Source organism: Harpia harpyja, chromosome 9 (genome assembly GCF_026419915.1).
Source record: "Harpia harpyja isolate bHarHar1 chromosome 9, bHarHar1 primary haplotype, whole genome shotgun sequence".
NCBI lineage: Eukaryota > Metazoa > Chordata > Aves > Accipitriformes > Accipitridae > Harpia > Harpia harpyja.
This window is the reverse complement of record NC_068948.1, coordinates 43,109,745-43,127,639: the sequence shown is the minus strand read 5'-3', so window position 1 is coordinate 43,127,639 and position 17,895 is coordinate 43,109,745. Positions and strand designations below refer to the sequence as shown.

General features: G+C 48.2%; 2 protein-coding genes and 2 non-coding genes across 11 annotated transcripts in view; 1 reads left to right on the top strand and 3 right to left on the bottom strand.

Moving 5' to 3' along the window:
• Positions 1–533, bottom strand: part of PXN (paxillin) — a 46,412-nt gene extending 45,879 nt beyond the window's left edge. For all 4 annotated transcript variants that reach the window (XM_052796604.1, XM_052796606.1, XM_052796607.1 and 1 more), the window contains exon 1: positions 449–533. In XM_052796604.1, the coding sequence (XP_052652564.1) occupies positions 449–461 (13 nt within the window). In that variant the 5' untranslated portion in view covers positions 462–533. The remainder of the gene's footprint in view (positions 1–448) is intronic.
• A 4,520-nt stretch (positions 534–5,053) lies between these two features.
• LOC128146677 (U4 spliceosomal RNA) lies at positions 5,054–5,194 on the bottom strand. The gene has a single exon (XR_008236820.1). It is a non-coding gene; the product is annotated as a U4 spliceosomal RNA (small nuclear RNA).
• A 457-nt stretch (positions 5,195–5,651) lies between these two features.
• LOC128146678 (U4 spliceosomal RNA) lies at positions 5,652–5,792 on the bottom strand. The gene has a single exon (XR_008236821.1). It is a non-coding gene; the product is annotated as a U4 spliceosomal RNA (small nuclear RNA).
• A 2,031-nt stretch (positions 5,793–7,823) lies between these two features.
• On the top strand, positions 7,824–17,023 carry SIRT4 (sirtuin 4). Of its 5 annotated transcripts, none has more exons than XM_052797351.1 (5): positions 7,824–7,895; positions 10,514–11,019; positions 11,667–11,961; positions 13,114–13,316; positions 16,903–17,023. In XM_052797351.1, exons 2-4 carry the CDS (start codon positions 10,520–10,522, stop codon positions 13,276–13,278), a joined length of 960 nt encoding a protein of 319 aa, XP_052653311.1. In that variant the 5' UTR covers positions 7,824–7,895; positions 10,514–10,519; the 3' UTR covers positions 13,279–13,316; positions 16,903–17,023. The 5 variants fall into 5 exon arrangements, with proteins under 5 accessions (XP_052653311.1, XP_052653307.1, XP_052653308.1 ...); XM_052797348.1 differs by lacking the exon at positions 16,903–17,023 and adding an exon at positions 13,763–14,545 and having other exon boundaries at positions 7,825–7,895; XM_052797352.1 differs by lacking the exon at positions 16,903–17,023 and adding an exon at positions 7,990–8,142 and having other exon boundaries at positions 7,879–7,895; positions 13,114–14,545.
• The last annotated feature ends 872 nt before the right edge of the window (positions 17,024–17,895 follow it).

Genomic DNA, 17,895 nt, shown 5'->3' with positions numbered 1-17,895 from the left:
GAGGCTGCGGCAGGGGAGGAGGTGTCTGCCGAAACCCGACCACGCTTCCACGCTGCTCCCGGGGTACGGCACCGAAGGACGCCTTTCCCGACCAGGGCAGACCCGGGACAAACACCGGCGGCCCGCACCGCGGGCGGGGGTGGGTGCCTGCCGGCGGCCCCAGGGCAGCCCAGCCGAGGGGCCTGGGGGGGGGGCCGGCGCTGCCAGCCGGGAGGGCCTGCGCGGTCCGCGGGGAGCGACACGTCCCCGGGCGCCGGCAGGCCCGGCCCGAACCCCACGGCGCGGAGCCCGGCGGCGGCGCTGAGGGGCGCAGCGTGGCCGGGCGGGCCGCGGCCGCCGCGGGGGCTGCCCGGGGCGCTGAGGCGGGGGGGGGGGGGGGGGGGGGGAGCGGCGATCCCCTCCTCCTCCCCCGCCCCGCCGCGGTGAGTACAGGCGGCTCGGAACTCACCCAAATCGTCCATGGTGCCGCCGTGCCCGGTCCGCCGCCGGTATCGCCGCCGCCCGCCTCAGCGCCTCGCAACTTTCCCGGCCCGCCCCCGCGCGCGCCCGCGGACCGCGCGCGCCCCCGCCGCGCCGCGCCCCCCGCCGCGCCGCTCCCGCACGGCGCTGCCCCCTGTCGGTGGCACCGGGAACCGCCAACCCGGCCCCGGGGCGGGCTCGGCTTCCCGGCCCCCGGCCGCGTTCCCGAGCTCCGGTACGCAGGGCCCGGGGCGGAGAAGTGCCCTGGGAAAAGGGCCGGGCTCCGTCCCCGGGGCAAAGCCTGCCCTGCCGCGGGGAGCCGTCCTGAGACCCCACGCACGTCCGAGGCTGCCGGTGCCCGGCCAGGAACGCAACCCAAAGCCCTGTCCTCTTCACTCGAGGGGCACGGCCCACCCGGGGGCTGCGATGCAGTCGTGCCAGGCGCGGCTGGGGTGCTGCTCCCCGCGAGGAGCCCTGCACTCTGCGGCTGCGTACCCCCAAAAGCCTACGAACAAAGCGACGTTTCTGAGCCCCTGACGATTTACCCGATCTGCATGAAAGCTTGGGCAAGTGAAACCTTTCCCGAACAATTTTCCACAAGCTGTTGGTGCCATAAAGGAAAGCCACCAACCACTTCTCCTTTGCTCTGTTTAAAAACCGTAACAGCCCTCATGTGACAGTGCATCTTGAACCACCGTTTCCGACTTGCCTCGCCTTTCAAACCACTACCAAACCACGCTCCAAGGCAGCAAAGTCCTCAGCCTTGCCCGAACCACAGAGCAGCTCCACCCTCGTCAGAGCCGCTGTTTACTCTACCATCGCTCTCCGGCCAAGTTGACATGGCAGTAAAAACAGTTGCTCAGCCCAAGTGTTCAGCTCCTAATCTGATGAGGGATACACCGAAAACTATCAGTGTGGGAACAGCTAAGGATGCAGGAAACATGACCCTTGTAGTGCTTTTCCTTACAAAATGACTACCGAGTCAGAGAATGTTCTCAGAGCTGAACAGCACATGTCCTGTTGTCGAGCTGAGGTTACGGGATTGCATTTTCATAAAAACAGAACATGAGGTCAGCTGCTAGCAATCTCCGATGCTTCATTTTTCACTCTCTAGGCACAAACACACCCAGTTTCCCCAGCTAGCACAATTCAACAGACATCATTATTTCCTGTGTTAAGACATGCTATAATGAGAACTATCACTAGGGGGGCATGGAAATATCCCTTCCCTAGTCCCAGCCAACGCTCGCGAATAATCAACGGTCTCCAGGAAATTCATTCCAGGTTTTACTCCAGATCCAGAACTTTTCAGAAAATGACATCCTTACCTAGATCTAAGTACAATACAAATATAAGCAAAGACTTTCACCCTGTGCTTCACCATCAATGCCAAGGATCTTGCCTGACACCCACCCTTGCTGGTCCCTGAGCAAAATTTAAAACATTATTTGAAGGGACTGTTACATTTGCTCAAAACCTATCACTGGCTGCGCAATGAGGACTTCAGGATGCATCCCCCCAGGTGGAGCAACATAAACCACTAGCATTTACTGGTAGCATAGTGGACCTGAGGTCATCAGAAACGTGTCCTTTCCTGGGATCTGTCTGTTTCTTCTAGCAACACATGACAAGCACTTGTCTTGACTTGGGTTGTATTTTTACCTCTGCATAAATAAAATGCCCACTGTGCTCTGTTCATATTATAGCCTGGTATGCAATTTTTATCTGCAGCTTCCTACAGTGTCCTTTGGGAGTCTGGAAGTGAGTGCAAATCAAGAAAGCAGTTTCTATTCCATCTCAGGGCTGAAATTAACATGTCATAGCACCAGATAGGGTTGCACCCACAAAGAATAGGTTGTGTCCCAGCTGCTCAGTGCAAAAAAAGTCATTGCCTCTAAAGCTTTGCCTATGGCTTCAGCACTGCAATGAAAGGGTCAGTGAGGTGGAAAGGCAGGGCTGTCACAAGTGATACTATCCTCTAGTAACATGGCTTTTAAAACCAACCTTATTCTCATTGCACTCCTCATAGCCAGATTCTGTTCATAACCAAAATCTTCTTCACCCAATAACATTTCTTACTTAAAATTGCCAGTGCTTAACCCTCCCATGATAGTCTAAGGAGCAAGGGCAGGTTAAACCCCAAGCTGCTAAGACAACTGCTCAGTGGTGTGGGCTCAAGCTAAACTCACCCAAACAACGTTCACCCTCTCCTGTCCTTCCTAATGCCCTGGAACTCCTGTTTTCTCATCATCTACCTGCTCTCCGCCTCTGAAACTCTCACTCACGAACACCTGCTTGCTGCTCAAGCACCATTCTTATGCAGCTGCCAGCTGCTGGCAGAATTAGCTGCAGTTCCCCAGTGATGGCCACCTCCAGCAAACTCTTTTCCACCAGAGCAGCGTACCCAAGGCGTGCCCAGAGGCTGCTGGCGGGGCTGAGGCGGACCTGATGCTGAGAGCAGCTACATCCCTCATAACTGGTGCCGGATGGGAAGCGCTAGGGAACGGAGGCAGGTAGCACAGCAGAGAAATACACGGGGCTTCCTCTGACGTTGTGCCCTGTGACTAAGACACATTATGACTCGACTTATCTTTCACAGAATGTGTGACAAGTTATTGCCCCCATTTACAGATAGGAAACAGGGCTGGGAGCTGGAAATAAAGTCAGACAATGAGTCAATATCAACCTAATGTTGGACTTCAGGACTTCCTGGCTCCACACAACCCAAGCATTCAGAGTACTTGCTCAAGGCATCTTTCCCTCTAGTCAAAGCATCGTTTACCAGTTACGGAGCAGCTTCATAGAAGGGTGGCTTAACCCACTGACCTCCACACACTTGAGACTCAGAGACTGGATGGATTAACTGTCCACCTGTCCCCTCCAGGGCTGTAATCTGACTGGCTGCCAGAGGAGCGATCCAAGTTCATTTCATACCTCCTATGAAAAACACCATTATTTACGGCAGACAAGCTATGTCAGAGAAGAACAGATATGAAGCTACATGGACTTGTAAGGCATGTTTAGAGCTCACCTGTACACTTTCTAGCGAGTGACTTGAAACTGCAGAGCAATGAGAATTACTTCATTGCAGTGTGTGTCCTCTGTGCTGTGCAACAAGGACATCATAAAAGGGGATGCAGCTCTTTCTTCAGGTGAATACATAAAAGAAAAATTCAGGCAGAGCTTTAGGCTTAAGACAATGGCAGTAAACCTCAACATGCAGCTTCCCCATTCAGGGTCCAACTTCACACTTGTTGGAAGGATCTATTGCAGCAAAACAAACAAACTTGGTTTCTAGCATAAGATGTAGGACATGACTTCGCAATGCAGAATGAAAGCACCACACCAGTGTATTATCACAGACAGTTTTGGCAGAAAAGATGAGAAACAAGTGATGAAACCAATACTCATCAACACAGTTTATATGAATCAAGCAATTACACGGAGTGTGTTACTATAAACTACGTATGCCTTTGGTATTTATTAGCATGGCTTATTCTGCCAAAGGTTTGCTTCAGGTTTTGATTTCAAATTGGTATTGCTAGCAAGGAAGTACAAATGGGGGGACAAATGCCATCTATGAGGTTTCACTGTCACTTTATGGTCACTATTGTGTATAATACCCCAGCACAGCTGAATGTTACAAATAAACCCGATAAAGAGGGAACATTAATGTTCACTACTAAGTTTTCTACTCTGCCTACTTATAGTTTAAAACAGCTGCCTAGCTCAGGGTCTTACCGGCAGGGTAGGAGCATCCGGATGGCACACAACCATACAGAGAAAAACTTCAGAGGTAACCTGTCAGGAGCATAAGCTACATCTAATTCATACAAAGTGACAGAGGGCAGCTGCTGCCAGCTCCAGCAGACATTCAGCCCAGGGAGCTGGTGTGCAATGGTCACTAGTCTCCCTCCACAGGGTCTGCTTAGGTATTAAATAAGACAACAGCTGCAAATTAGAAACGGATGGGGAATAGGATTTTACACCAAACTGAGCAGCTGCTTTTTCCAGAGTAAAGGTTTGTGATTTCTTTGACAATAAGGAGCCTTTTTTTTTTTTTTTTTTTAAGCAAGTGATGCCAATGGATATACCTTAACAAATCCACATAAAATGGAGGTTACGGTACTGTGCACTGAAAGCTGTTCCCCAATAGGTTTTGGAGGACTTCTGGAGCCAGTCAAGCACGATGCAGACTTTCACTCCCCCTCACTTGCTCCAGAAATGCCAACCCTCTCCTCTCTGCCTAAGCTACCTTCTGAGATGTCGTGCTCCTCAAGGGATCCTCCTCAGCAAGAGCTACACGAGCAACACTTCTCCGGCACTCCAGTCCTTCCACTTCCTCCTTCAGCAGCTTTGAAAGAAAAAGGCAAGAACCGAGCTTTTTTGTGTAAACGCACCCTCAGTTTATTAAAACATGCTTTTGGCAGTAGCTTGCACTGGCAGCGAGAACAAAAGCCCTTGCATCTTTCCGTAGTAAACCTCTATATTTTTCCTGCAGCTATGGGATAAGTCGCAAGTTTGGGTTTCGCGAAATAAACACAAAAACCCTGTTAATTCGTTTTTTTATCTGTTTTTAACACCAAAGATTCAGTCTCCGTAGAGACTGTCAAAAATTGCCAATGCCGACTATATTTCAAGTCGTCATGGCGGGGTATTGGGAAAAGTTTTCAATTAGCAATAATCGCGCCTCGGATTAACCTCATTGGCTACGATACTGCCACTGCGCAAAGCTGACCCCATCCCACCGCCGCCGCCGCCCCTGGCCCCGGGGCCGCCGCCGAGGTCGGGGCGAGCGCCCCTGCCCGACGGCCTCCCCTTCCGTACCTTCCCCGGTAGCGATTCCCACCCGCCACCGTACCTCCCGCGCACCGCCGGGAGCGGGGCGCCCCGTTTTCCTCCCCTCCCCATCCGTATCGAGCGGCGGGACGGCCGCGAAGCTTGCTGGGAAGAAGTATGCAAAGTAGGCGCGACGTCAGGGCGCGCATCTCTCTGTCGAATGAGGGGCTCCCCACTGACTCCGCGCAACGCCAGCCCATCCCGGGGACACCCCAGTCGGGGGACCCCCCCCCTGGGGACCCCCCCCCCGCGCGCTCCGCCCCCGGCGAGTCGTTCCCCCCAGGCGTTTCCCGTTGCCTCAGACCCCAAGCTCCACCATCTCCTCTTTTCTGTCTTTAACCACGTAAAAGCAGCCTCCGAAGAGGCTCTCAAAAATTGCCAATGCCGACTATATTTCAAGTCGTTATGGCGGGGTATTGGGAAAAGTTTTCAACTAGCAATAATCGCGCTTCGGATTAACCTCATTAGCTACGATACTGCCACTGCGCAAAGCTAAAGAAGGCGTCCCTCTCCCGCCACCCCCCCCCGCCGCCGCCCCGCCGCCCGGTCAGAGCGCGCCGGCGCGCCGCCACGCGCCCCGCGCCGGCGCGCGCCCCCCGCCCACATCCCGCGCTCCCGCTGGAGGCGGTGAGGGGCGGGGGGGGGGGGTTTACCGGGGAGGGCGGCAGGGAGGCCCGGCGGCGGGGCACGCGGGGGGTGCCGGGAGAGCGCTATGGTAATGAGCGCCGGGGAAGGAAGGGGCTGCCCCGCCACCCAGGGCCCGAGCCGGGGAGGAGGGAGGGGGTAGCCAAAAATCGCCGTTTCCCGACACGGGAGGTGGCGTATGGGGCGGCACGGCAGCCCCCTCCCCACCCCCGGGGTGAAACGGGCTTTGCCGGGCCCGGGCTGCCCTCGCCACCCCAGTGGTACCAAAGCAGAGTCACCACCCAACGATTTGGAAACCCGTTTAAACACTTAAAACAGGCACCAACAGCCTCACGGTCATTTAAGGCTCACGAAATTGCCACGGAGAGGGTCGTGCCCCACACCTCCGCAGGGCACGGGGGCGGCAGGGATAGGCAGGGTTGGCACCATGCAAGCAGGATGCGCTTCTTCCTCGTGGTCGCAAAATTACAAGCTGCTACGTACAGGCTCGGGCTCGTCTGGGCTTTGAAATAACTGTAAGAGGCAAGAAAAATGGATTAAAAATCCCTGCAATGTTTTGAACTAATTAGCAAGAGCGATTTGGAGAACGCATTTGAAAAGCAGTCCAAATTATTAGAAAGAGTCCATCCTTTGTAAAATAGGCGAGCATCTAGTACCAGGCTGCTACCTTGCAGCAGTCTGGACTTCCTCCTATTTATTTGTTCTCCAGAAAAATAAGACTCCTTTGGAAAAAAACAAAAACAAAAAAACCACACCAAACCCATTATTGCCAGGCAATTCACACAGTTCATCATGCGATTATTGAGACCTATGTCTGCTCCAAGCAGAGAGGCACAATCAGTTCCTGCCAGGGAGCGCAGGGTAGGCAGCAAGCAGGTCAGCACGGCCCTGGGGTTGAAAACTAGCTGGGTGGTGTCAACTCTGCAAAGCACCGCGAGCCACATTCACACAAGGACTCAAAAAAGTCCCCACGAGTAGCCACCCCTGCCCGCTTAGGAAGGAGGAGCTGCTGGGTCAACTGGAAAACACTGGAAGAAATCCCTCCTGCTTAAAGAAGTGCTGAGAGGTAGGAGCAATTGGTGCGCCCAGCAAGCGCAGGAAGGAAGTGGTGAACAGCGCTACTGGTACAAGCCCTTTGGGGGCAAAGAATTTAATCCTGAAGTGGCTTAGGGTGTCTGACTATGCCCTGGGAGAGGTCCAGCCAGATCAAAGAAACAACTGCCCTCTCATTTTTCATCCGTGCCTCCTCTGAAAGCTGAACACAGATCACTTGTGCCATGCTGACCTCTCGGGTTTTGTCCAGCCCCGCTAACTGCAGCGCAATGGACCAGATTTTCATTATTTGTCCATCCTTGCTGCCACGGGCCCTTTCACATCTATCTGCCAACACTTTTTGCTGTCATCTCAAGTGTGCTTAACTATGAATGTCAGGACTGCCAGACAGGTCCATCTCTCCTGGGGCCAAATGTAGGTACCGAAGGAGAAGTGCCAGAACAGGGCAAACGTATCAGCCCAACAATTTACATCTCAGGGAATTCCTGAGCTAGAAGAGATGTCTTTAACAGCCCTGAGCGGATTTTTCTTCTATTATTTGTTTAGTCTCATTTTAAGCCTAAAGCCTGTTAGCACCAGTGAAAAGAAAATGAATGCTTTTATAAGGACAAGCATCTACAATGCATTTTATCAAAGCTGTTAGTTGCATTTGTATCAAATCAAATCTAATCTGATTTTATTCTTGGATGTTTCCTTGGGGGCAGCTATGAAGCTCTTAGCGTTTTCAATTTGACTTTATCAGGCGTGAGGATCTCCGGGGTTTTTCTCCTTTGAAGCACGGGAATTGTAGTCTTTGTGCTTCGGGCTTAATTTCTTTGTGAACTACATTTCCCAGAAAACCCCTCCTCCGGCAGGCCAGCCCTTTCCTTCCGCGGTCGGGCACGGCAGCATTATGAAAGGTAAGTTTTCAGGCATTATTCACCATATCACTCTTATTTCGTTAGATGCGTTCGGTTCCGCTGTTACGCCCCACTCCTCACGTCATTATTACAGCAAAAGAGACTCGGGTGACGTGGCTGTCCCTCGGAATTTCTGGCCTGTAACCATTTGTAGAACCCTGTTTATCTTCCACCTTGAACTTGTCCGGTCTCTTTCTGTGGAGCATCTTCGATGCGTGTTAAAAACAAACTCTAGCCTCGGATCTCAGTAGGTACGTTCAAAAAGTTTCCCCTACTATGTATCGTAGTTATTTTTTAATCTGAGCACTTTCATTTTAAAAGCAGCTTTGCATTTCACAGGAAATAGTCTGTCCTTTCTAAGTTTCTCCTATTTCTACACTTCACAGCAGCTCTCAAATGTATCTGTTATTTTTGCTGCTGGGCCTACCATTGCCTTCTCTCTCTCGTGGGCCAACCCATATTATATCTCCATTTCATTCCCCCTCACAATGTTTCCTTCTGAGACATCTTTTGATGATAAGGGACAGGAATGGAGAGTTTTCATCAGTTAAAGCAATTTAAATACTGTCAAACTCGCTTAACAGCCTTTGAGGAGCATCATGACAGAAGTTATTATCAAAGCAAATTACAGTTTATTGGGAGACTTTGTCCCTTCTAATTAATTCACACAGAAAATTAAACCTCTTCAGTGGGAATGCCCAACACAACTCCTGCTAAACAACAAGACAAAAATCATTGCAAACAGAATCTACTGCTTAGATTTAAAAAGTAATTCAGACTATGGAGGAAGTCCAGTCTTCCCTGTAATTCAACTGATGATGACACAAAGCCTTGAGAACTGGAGATTAACTGAAACAAATCTACTCTTTGCCAACTGGCATCAGTTTAGTATCGTGGTACTTACAGCTGAACACTGAAACTTTAAACGTATTCAAATATTGTGCTATTTACTGTAAGAACTGGTACTGGAGGGGGACTGGGGACTTGAGGCAAAGCAATTGAAATGCAGCAGGAGCCCAAAAACCATCCAGGCAGTGAAGCACAGGTCGTCAAAAGTACTTAGATGCCAGCCTTTTAGACAAGTAAGCTCACCACTTGAATACCTCTGACTTTCTCAGAGCTGCCACAGATCTCGCAAGCACTGCAAGTTTTCTATAGCCAGCATTTATGAAACTGCCCATGTGCTTTAACCATTTGACAGCTAACAAGCTGCACAGACCCCACCTTCAAACCACTGCCTGTAACACCTGAAAGGGATCTGCTCCAGCTGGCTGAGGACTCCCAGTGAGACCCAGTCGCTTAGCTGTCCTCCCAGTAATTTGTCATGGTGAAGGCAGAAGTACGAGTGGGCATGAATCTGCATCCAGGTGTCCCACATTACAAAGCAAGCTTTAAGCACTAGACTATCTGGGGCCTGTTGCCATGACTCCTTAGAGATCATCCCTTTTTATCAGTAATTAAAGTCCTTCCTCCATCTTCCAGATCTCACACAAGGCCCCTTGCTAAGGGATATGGTGGGAGGGAGAAATACCGGTCAATTCTCAGTACTGTTTCTTTCAAAACTTTTTGTACTTTGTATGCAAAACCATAGAGAGGCCCAGAAAAAAATAGTTTTAAAATAGCGAAATGGAGAAAGGAGAACTGCAGACTGCTAGAAAGACCAAACAAAATCAAGGTCCAAACCAATCCACTCCTATCACAACAGTTCCTCCACACAATTCCAGGATACTTGTCAAAAAAGCCATCCTGCCTGTCCCCAACAGGCCATGCCGTTCCTCCCTTAAAGCAGGATATCCCTCCCATTCCTACCTGCCAGGCAGTTGTTTCTGCCCTCCACACATTTGGGTGATCCCTTCTCTCACCCTGTTCCTGTTGGAGAAGCAAAGCAGTACCCCTCCACCTCTCCAGTGACTCTGAGGAGGTGGTACCCACAAAGGAGGAGGTGCCAGAGGCATTTAGGCAGTGTCCTAACCATCTTCAGTCTCATTTCAAGGCCTGTTCTGCACCAGGCCTTTATAAAAAAACCAGGAGTAACTCCAGTCAAGGCCTTTGTCCTGAAAAAGCAACATTTCAAGGTTGTTCTTCTCTCCCTTCCCACAACACGTGCAAAGGATAGGCTAGATAGAAAGGACTGATTTGGAGAAGGCAGAATGTTAAAGAAAGCAGAGCAAGGGTCTCTTTTGGGGAGGAACCAGCCAGACAGTGCCTCTGGAGTGGGGTGCTTGGCCTTCCTGCCATTTCTTCTCTGCCCTGTTGCACATACCTAGGAAAGATTCTGCACGCTCAGGTCTTTCTGGGCTCTTTACAAGTCCTCTTAGGCAGCCATCCTTCACACCGAGATAGAAGAGCAGGAATCCTGCAAGTCAAGGGTGCTAATTTCGTCCACGTGCCTTGAGCAGTCCTCAGTGTTGCCCTCTGTCAAAGCAACATACGAACACTGTCCTTGGATGGTGGGCTTTAGTTAACATTTCCAAAATAACTTGTGTTTCTTTACTAAAAAGAAAAAAGAACAAAGCATACTTATCAGCATAATTTTCCAGAGAATCCCAAGAAAATGGAATTACGGAGGTGCTCTTTGCTTTCTTTTGCCTGCCATGTGTTCTGTTCTTGGCTTTTAGCTGAACATGTTCTCTGCCAGGAAGTTGTCTGGAGTTTGCAGAGCCATCAGATTCCATCATTTCAGATCCCATTCCGTATCCAGAATCTCTCCAAACTTGGCTTTCGTGCCAGCCTGTCTTCCCCCAGATCCCGTGGAAGTAGAGGAGCTGCAGCGCTTTGTTTCTAACTCCAAGAGGCTGTTTGTAATGACTGGAGCTGGAATCTCAACTGAATCGGGGATCCCAGATTACCGCTCTGAAGGTGTTGGGCTCTACGCCAGGACAGACAGACGGCCCATCCAGCATGCTGAGTTCGTTCGTAGTGCCAGTGCCCGGCAGCGGTACTGGGCAAGGAACTTTGTGGGCTGGCCCCAGTTCTCCTCCCACCAGCCAAACACAGCACACCTGGTACTAAGAGACTGGGAGAAGCTGGGGAAGCTGCATTGGCTGGTGACCCAGAATGTGGATGCCCTTCACACCAAAGCTGGGAGCCAGCGCATGACAGAATTGCACGGCTGCACGCACAGGTACTCTCTGTTGGTAGAGGGAGGATAGTTAATCCTCCAGTCTCTCATTCAGGGTGACTGACAAGCAGGTGCAGTGTTAGCTGCTGAGAATGGAGGCAAAATGTCAATGCTATGTTCCTGGAGATGGCATGCTCAAAGGTGGTGTTGGGCTGGCGTGGAAAAAAAGATCACAAAGCAGTGCTGTTCACAGCACTGTATTTAAAAAACATGAACACCACTCCGGTTTTTTGAGCATTATTTGGATCATTTCCCTTGGAGCCTGCATCAGTCAGAATTTCCCCTTTCCTTGCTACAGCAAATATCCTCTTAGTGAAGAGGACAAGGGGATCCTGAAGATGCAAGGATTATCCAGGGCTAAGCAAAGTGTATAGTGCCAGAAGGGCCACCACAGCCTGGCTGTGATCACCCAAAGTTTCCAGATGAAAAAGCACAGCCTGAACTGGGAGAGAGGGTTCAAAGCGCTTCCTCTAGAGCATTCCTACAAAACAACAATCAGAGGCAGAAAGACAGCTCCTTGACCTGTACTATTTGGTGAATAAACATGGATAATGACAACAGACCTTCCAGGCCTTCTGTGGAAAAAGTTACAGACTCCAGATCTTCAGCTAACATGAAACTCTGCATTAAGATTTTGCTCTGAATTTCAGGGTTTTCTGCCTGGCCTGTGGAGACCAAATCTTGCGTTCTGAGCTTCAGGAGCACTTTGAAGCTCTGAATCCTACCTGGAAAGCTGAAGCGTTTGGTGTGGCTCCAGATGGGGATGTCTTCCTGACGGATGAGCAGGTGCGTAATTTCCAAGTCCCAGCCTGCAGTAAATGTGGGGGAATCCTGAAGCCTGACGTGACATTCTTTGGAGACACGGTGAGCCGGGAAAAAGTGAATTTTGTGCACCAACGCCTGGCAGAATCAGACTCCATGCTGGTGGCAGGATCCTCTATGCAGGTAAGTAGGTCTTCCTCCCACACTGCATTCCTATTTCTGTGCCATTCTGCCTGCAACAATCCTTGGTCCCACAATTTAGGACTGCTAATTGCTTGTGGATCAGAACAGCCTCTTCAGAGCTTCTTTGTATTTTATTTTTACTGTGGTTGGAATCTGGCTTCACGGTTGGCCTGGCTGGGCTTCCCTGGCACTCTATTGCCAGTCTACTTCATGCTGCTATAAATAACTCCATTCAGACCTCTCTCTGCTACCTCCTCCATCAGTATATAGTAAGTTCACAGTTGCCTATAAAGCCAAGATACCTGATACAATTCAGTCCTACAGAGATCACCACCCCACATTTTTTTGCTTGAATTTTTGAGCCTTTGGCAGCTTTCTAGGCCTCACAGCACACTGTCTGAAACACCAGGTTTTAGGACCTCTAATTCCTAATTAAATTCTCAATAAGAGAGCAGAAATATCTCTGCTTGCTGCTTAGGATTGTCCTTTGTATCACAATGTGTTTTCTCCATTAGCCTCTTATCTGTAAGGTAAGGTAGTTTAGAAACCCCTGTTGTTTAACCCATAGAAGCTTTTGGAATAGAGTTTGTATAAGAGAAGTTTTTCCAGGAACAAGTTCTATTACATTAAAAAAAACCCCACTCTAACGCCTCTCAGAACAAGATAAAACCAAGGCTGCCTGATTGTGATTCTCTTGGCTTCAGGATATTGGAGACAAATTCCTTGAGCTTGCACTTCTTAAGCTTATAATCCTTTGTACAGGAATGATTGAAATGCCTTAGGTTCATTCTTGTACCTAAGCTGGGCCATGTGAGAATCATCAAAGTAGAAGCATTTAAGTACCTATGATAACTAATAAAAACTGCTGCAGAGATTTACTAAAAGACAAGGATGTTTCCCTTCAATGTACTATGAAGTTTCGGTTTCTATGAAACTGCAAATCCTTCACTGACAGAGGTTAAGAGCTGTTCTTTTCTGTGCACTCCTGAAAGAAGAAATTTCCTACCTGAATTCAGTGCAGTTGCCCAACACAGCATGTACATACAGCCCCGTTTCCCACTGCTAACAGCAACTATTTTACTTCCTTACTCCTTTCTGTAGCTCTTCTTTTGCCTAAGCTGCCAGTAATTTTGTCTTCTGGTATTCCTGCAGGTATACTCTGGTTACAGGTTTGCTCTTGCTGCCTGGGAGAAGAAGCTACCAATTGCGATCCTTAACATTGGGCCCACAAGGTTAGATCACTTTGCATCCTTAAAACTGAATTCCCGCTGTGGAGAGCTGCTGCCTTTGATTGTTGCACATGACCCAACAAGATGAGCTTCAGTAGCTATCAGGAGTAAACTTATTTCTACAAGGTGAGTAGGTCAGTCACCTTACAGGGTAAGAAGATGGGTTCCCATCAAATGCTGAGACTGAGATGTGCTGACTGAAAATAAGTTCCCACAGTGTGCACCAAAATGTGGCTGTAAATTTTCACCTCTAACTGGTGTGCTCTGATGGGCCATGATACTGTTTCCCATGATCATAAACAAAGAGCATACTAAGTGTTAATGCTCCCAGAAAATTGGGCAAGAGTAGCCAGAAGACTCGGCAGTGTGGAGTTCCAATCCATTTCTCACAATCAGAAAACTACAGGGGATCATCTGCAGATTCAGAGAACCTGATCAACACTGCTGCCTTTGCAACTGACAATTCAAAACCTGTGCCTGGTTGAATTGATCCAGCTAATCCTAATCAAAACACTGCTGTTTAAAATAATCAGTTCCACCTATGAAGCAGCTTCTTCCCTCCACTCCTGCAGGACTCATCATCTCAAAAGGGGAAAACCTCAATCTAGGAGGCAGCTGTGAGATCCAATGCACGGCCCCTGATGACACCGGGAGAGGGCAGCAAGCCTCGCAGATGTCAACCTGACCAGTTCTCTCCATTGAAACCATCTCCACTTACCAGGAAACAGGGTGATGATGAAAAAAGTACTTTTCTGCCTTACCTTGCCATTGTAAACAGTCCCTTTTCTTTTCTGGGACAGGATAATCAGACTACCATATCTGAGAACAAAATACCTTTCTTATAATTGTCCCCAGAGAAGAATGAGGGACAGGGATTTTAACCAAGTAACTTAAGGCTATAGCACAGGAGGGCAATGTGGAAAACCACGGTAACTGCTGGAAGATCCAATACCACTAGCAGGCAACTGTGCAGTGTGCAAAGAGGAAAAGGAGGCAAGAGGAACTGCAGTCATCATTTAAAAAAAAAAAAAAAAAAAAAAGGGTTCAAAATGGAAGCTGAATAAGAGCACTGCTCTTGTAAGAGATTATTTGAAAGCACAGACTATAAGGCTGACGTCTTCCAGCAAGGAGGGGAAGTCAGCATTTCTCTCAACTGTCAGTTGACAAGCTAAACTGCTTACTATCTGAACCCTTTAAAAATTATATATTGTTGAGATGCCAGAGGAGTTACTTTAAGCTAATCTGAACAGCACTGCTTTCAGTGTGGCTGTTACATTTTCCAGAATGTGTTTTTTGAAGATGTTATTTAATTAATGAATAGCTAAGTAGTGAATTAAAATTGTTTACAAGATTTACACTATTTGCATTGTAATTTCCTCTCCCTCCTATGATTTGTTTAAGTACAGTCTCAATAGCCAGTTTAGATTCATTTTTTCCATTGCAAAAATGCAGGATGTAATTACTAACAGCTGATGAATTAAGAGAGAAATACAATTAAATCTGTACAATAGTTCTCCCTCAGGAGGTAATATCAAGCTATTAATAGATGTAATTTTCCACACTCCAAACAGGAGATCCATCACTACTGGGTATAACCATTCATTTGTTGATCCTTAGGGTGGTAACGTAAGCCATATTAAACCATTTCTGGAGTAAAAGACAGAATCTTGCCCAGACTAGAACACTAAATTTTTGACCTGACCGTCTGCATGAATCTACTGCTCCCCTTCTGGCTATGAGGGAGATTCATTGTTGGGGTCTTTCAAATGCCCCAAGTCCTACTCTTCACATAACATGTCCTGTATTAATATTTTGACAAGAACCGTAACAAGCAGTTGGAAGCAAGGATGCCAGAGTCATCTGCTAAAAGGTCAAGCAGCAAAGCAAGGACAACTGACCACATGACGCAAAGTTCTTTTTTCCGCTTTGTTGTTGATTCAAATCCATGTCAGGCAGGAGCAAGTAAAGCACAGAACCTAAGGGATACTTAGGCACCCAATTTCTGCAGAAGGTAGGGGGAATTAAGATACTTAACACATTTCAAGATTTGGCTATTATGGGTCAGAGGAGAGATGGCTTACACTTAGAAGCCAAGCGAGATAAGTTCAGGACCCCTGCCTGCATTCTGCTCTCATTTGATGGACATCCCACTTTCCAGCGAGTTAGGTATCTGGTGTTTGGTAGTGAAGAAGGCTCACAGATGCCTCTCCATCGTTAGCATAGTACAGCTGTCCTGCTAACCAAAGCTTTTGCAGAAACCATTGCTAAGGCATAGCAGACTCTCCACACACAGCCAGGGAGCTTGCACAGTGTTTATTCACATAGGTTTTTCCATGGAAGAAGAGACATTTATGCCTTCTTAGCAGAGGAACTGGGGCTGGCTTTCTCACTATCAGTGTCATCTTCTGCACCAACTTGGAACTTGTATGACATAGGTGTGTTAAAAACAGAGGTTGCAGGTTTAGTGCCAGTAGAGCCAGCATTTTGAGAAGTTGTGGGAGCATTGCCAAGAAGCCTAAAACAAGAAAATATTTCCAGTGAGAACTTGGCATTAGCAATGTGACTAAACCTCCCACATCTATCCCTGTCTCTTCTCCAGTTCAGCAGCTGAGCCTGTGGGAGAGGAGTCAGGGTGTCTCTTCAGTATCACTAATAAATGAGTCATGTTACCCTGACCCTCCACTGATTACACTATATACTTCTAAGTCACTAAGACAATGACTTACAGTAAATGAACATTACAGTAAATTTCCTGTGTGTGGTTTATTACTATATGTTAATGAGTACATATACAAATATATGAGGCTGAGACAGAGGAGTTCCTTTTTTTTCTTTTTTTTTTTGCTAAGCTGATCCAGCACTACTAAAATTGACTTCTTTTAGAGCAGGATCAGAGCACTTCACCTCTTAGCATGTTCCCCAGGACACCACTGAGAAGTAAGCTCACTCAACTGAGAAATGCCAGAGAAAGCCTAAAGTTCCTACACCAAAAGCCAGATCTGCATCGCTCTAATGCTGATTGACACCTTCCCCTGTCACTCCTTGGGGACTGTTTTTGTGGGAAGATGCAATGCAGAGAGATAACAGCTATCAGAAGGTAACGATGTCATTGCAGGTAGCTAGCAAAGACCTACCCTGAGATGTTCGTGTTTGTCAGCTTACTGATGTAGTTACCAGCCTGGAGGGAGTTACAAAAACCTCCAGGGTTGAGCACTATAGGATGTTAATTAGCCATGCTGTGGGAAAACAACAAACTCAGTAAAAGAACTGACCTAGTGCTCAGCTTTATTCTCTCAGCCTATGCAGAATTTGCAAGGGAAGAGGATTTTAAAAGGGGGAGAAATATTGTTCCTAAAAGACTAAACAAAAAGGACGGTAATCTTTGTGTTACTGGCTGAAACTAACAGAAAAAGAGTGTTACAGAGCCTGAGCAGTGTTCTCTTCCCCCATCACCAGGAAGGAAACACAGATCCTTTCTATCTACCTTGTCTGCTTTAAGCCAGCCTTATCCTCCACATGATTCAATCCTCTCCTACCTTTTCTGGCTCACTGTTGTTAGACCAGTCCACCAGTATTTTACATCAGGCCTTGAAGTTGTAGCTCTGTCCACCTATGCGTGGCAAAAGTACACATCAGACAACAGCACAAGGACAGGTTTTTTACCATGAAATTAGCTGAATCAACAGCTTATGCTCTTCCCTTTTTCTTACAGCTGTTCCTACTAGGACAAGCTCCTGAGGTCTGGATATTGAGAGTGCCTTACAATAGATTTTTCTGCCACTCCTCTAAAAGTGGGGTTGGAGTTACCCAAAGCAAACAAAAACTACTTCCTATGTGGCAAGTCTTGTCTTTGTTTCTGGGCAAATTCTCAGAGCAAACTTTGTAATTGAGTCCTGCAGCCTGGGAAAGATATTTCACATACTGTGCTCCAGTGCGGGCAGCACAGACTGCAGATGGCCCGGAGGACTTGTGCCTGGTGGGTATGGTATTAAGTGCAGCCTCCCATATCTTAACAGTCAGATTGCTCCTACTGACAAACATGCTTACTCACGACTTCTGGAAAAGGACCAAAGACCCTGGGCGTGGTGAACTTGGGAGATTCAGGAACCTTGGAGTGAAGGCGACTAAATCCACCTTCTAGAGTATGCTTTTTCCTCCATGGCTGCCTTGGATGTTGCCCTTTCCCAGTCTTTGCAGCTGTGAGGAGGGAAAAAAAAAAGTATTTCAAACCAGTGCCACCTTACTGGTTTCCTCAGTCTATTCATTCAAAACCTGGGGCTTGGGCAGGACAGATAGAGTCTTCCTCTAACATAACCTGTCCTAGGGCAGCTCCAGGTAAACAGCAACTGAAAGCTACAGTCCTAGGAGGCTGTCTAGAGTTAATGGGAAAGGAATGAGGAGGGTTTCAGCCAAATGCCTGAAGTCAGAGTTTATCACTACTCCCAGCCATTCTCTGTGGTGTCTCAGTGCAGGGGTTTTGAGATCTGAATTAACTTGGCCTTAGCAATTGCGGTTTTAGACTACAGAAAAGATAATAGTGGTGAGAGAGTAAATTTACAATAGAGGACTTTGCCTCTCCAGTCCTACTGGTCTGGCCATTTTCATCACCAACAGATACTGTGAAAATACCTTTCAGATGCCAGATTCCTCCTGGCTGATGCTTTCTTTCTGTAGGGACAGGAAATTCTGGTACATGGGCTGTTAA

Coding starts and splice junctions, on each gene's coding strand:
- SIRT4 (XM_052797351.1), top strand. CDS start 10,520: ATGTTCTCTGCCAGGAAGTTGTCTGGAGTTTGCAGAGCCATCAGATTC. Junction 11,020..11,666: donor TTGCACGGCTGCACGCACAG/GTACTCTCTGTT, acceptor TCTGAATTTCAG/GGTTTTCTGCCTGGCCTGTG. Junction 11,962..13,113: donor TGGCAGGATCCTCTATGCAG/GTAAGTAGGTCT, acceptor GTATTCCTGCAG/GTATACTCTGGTTACAGGTT.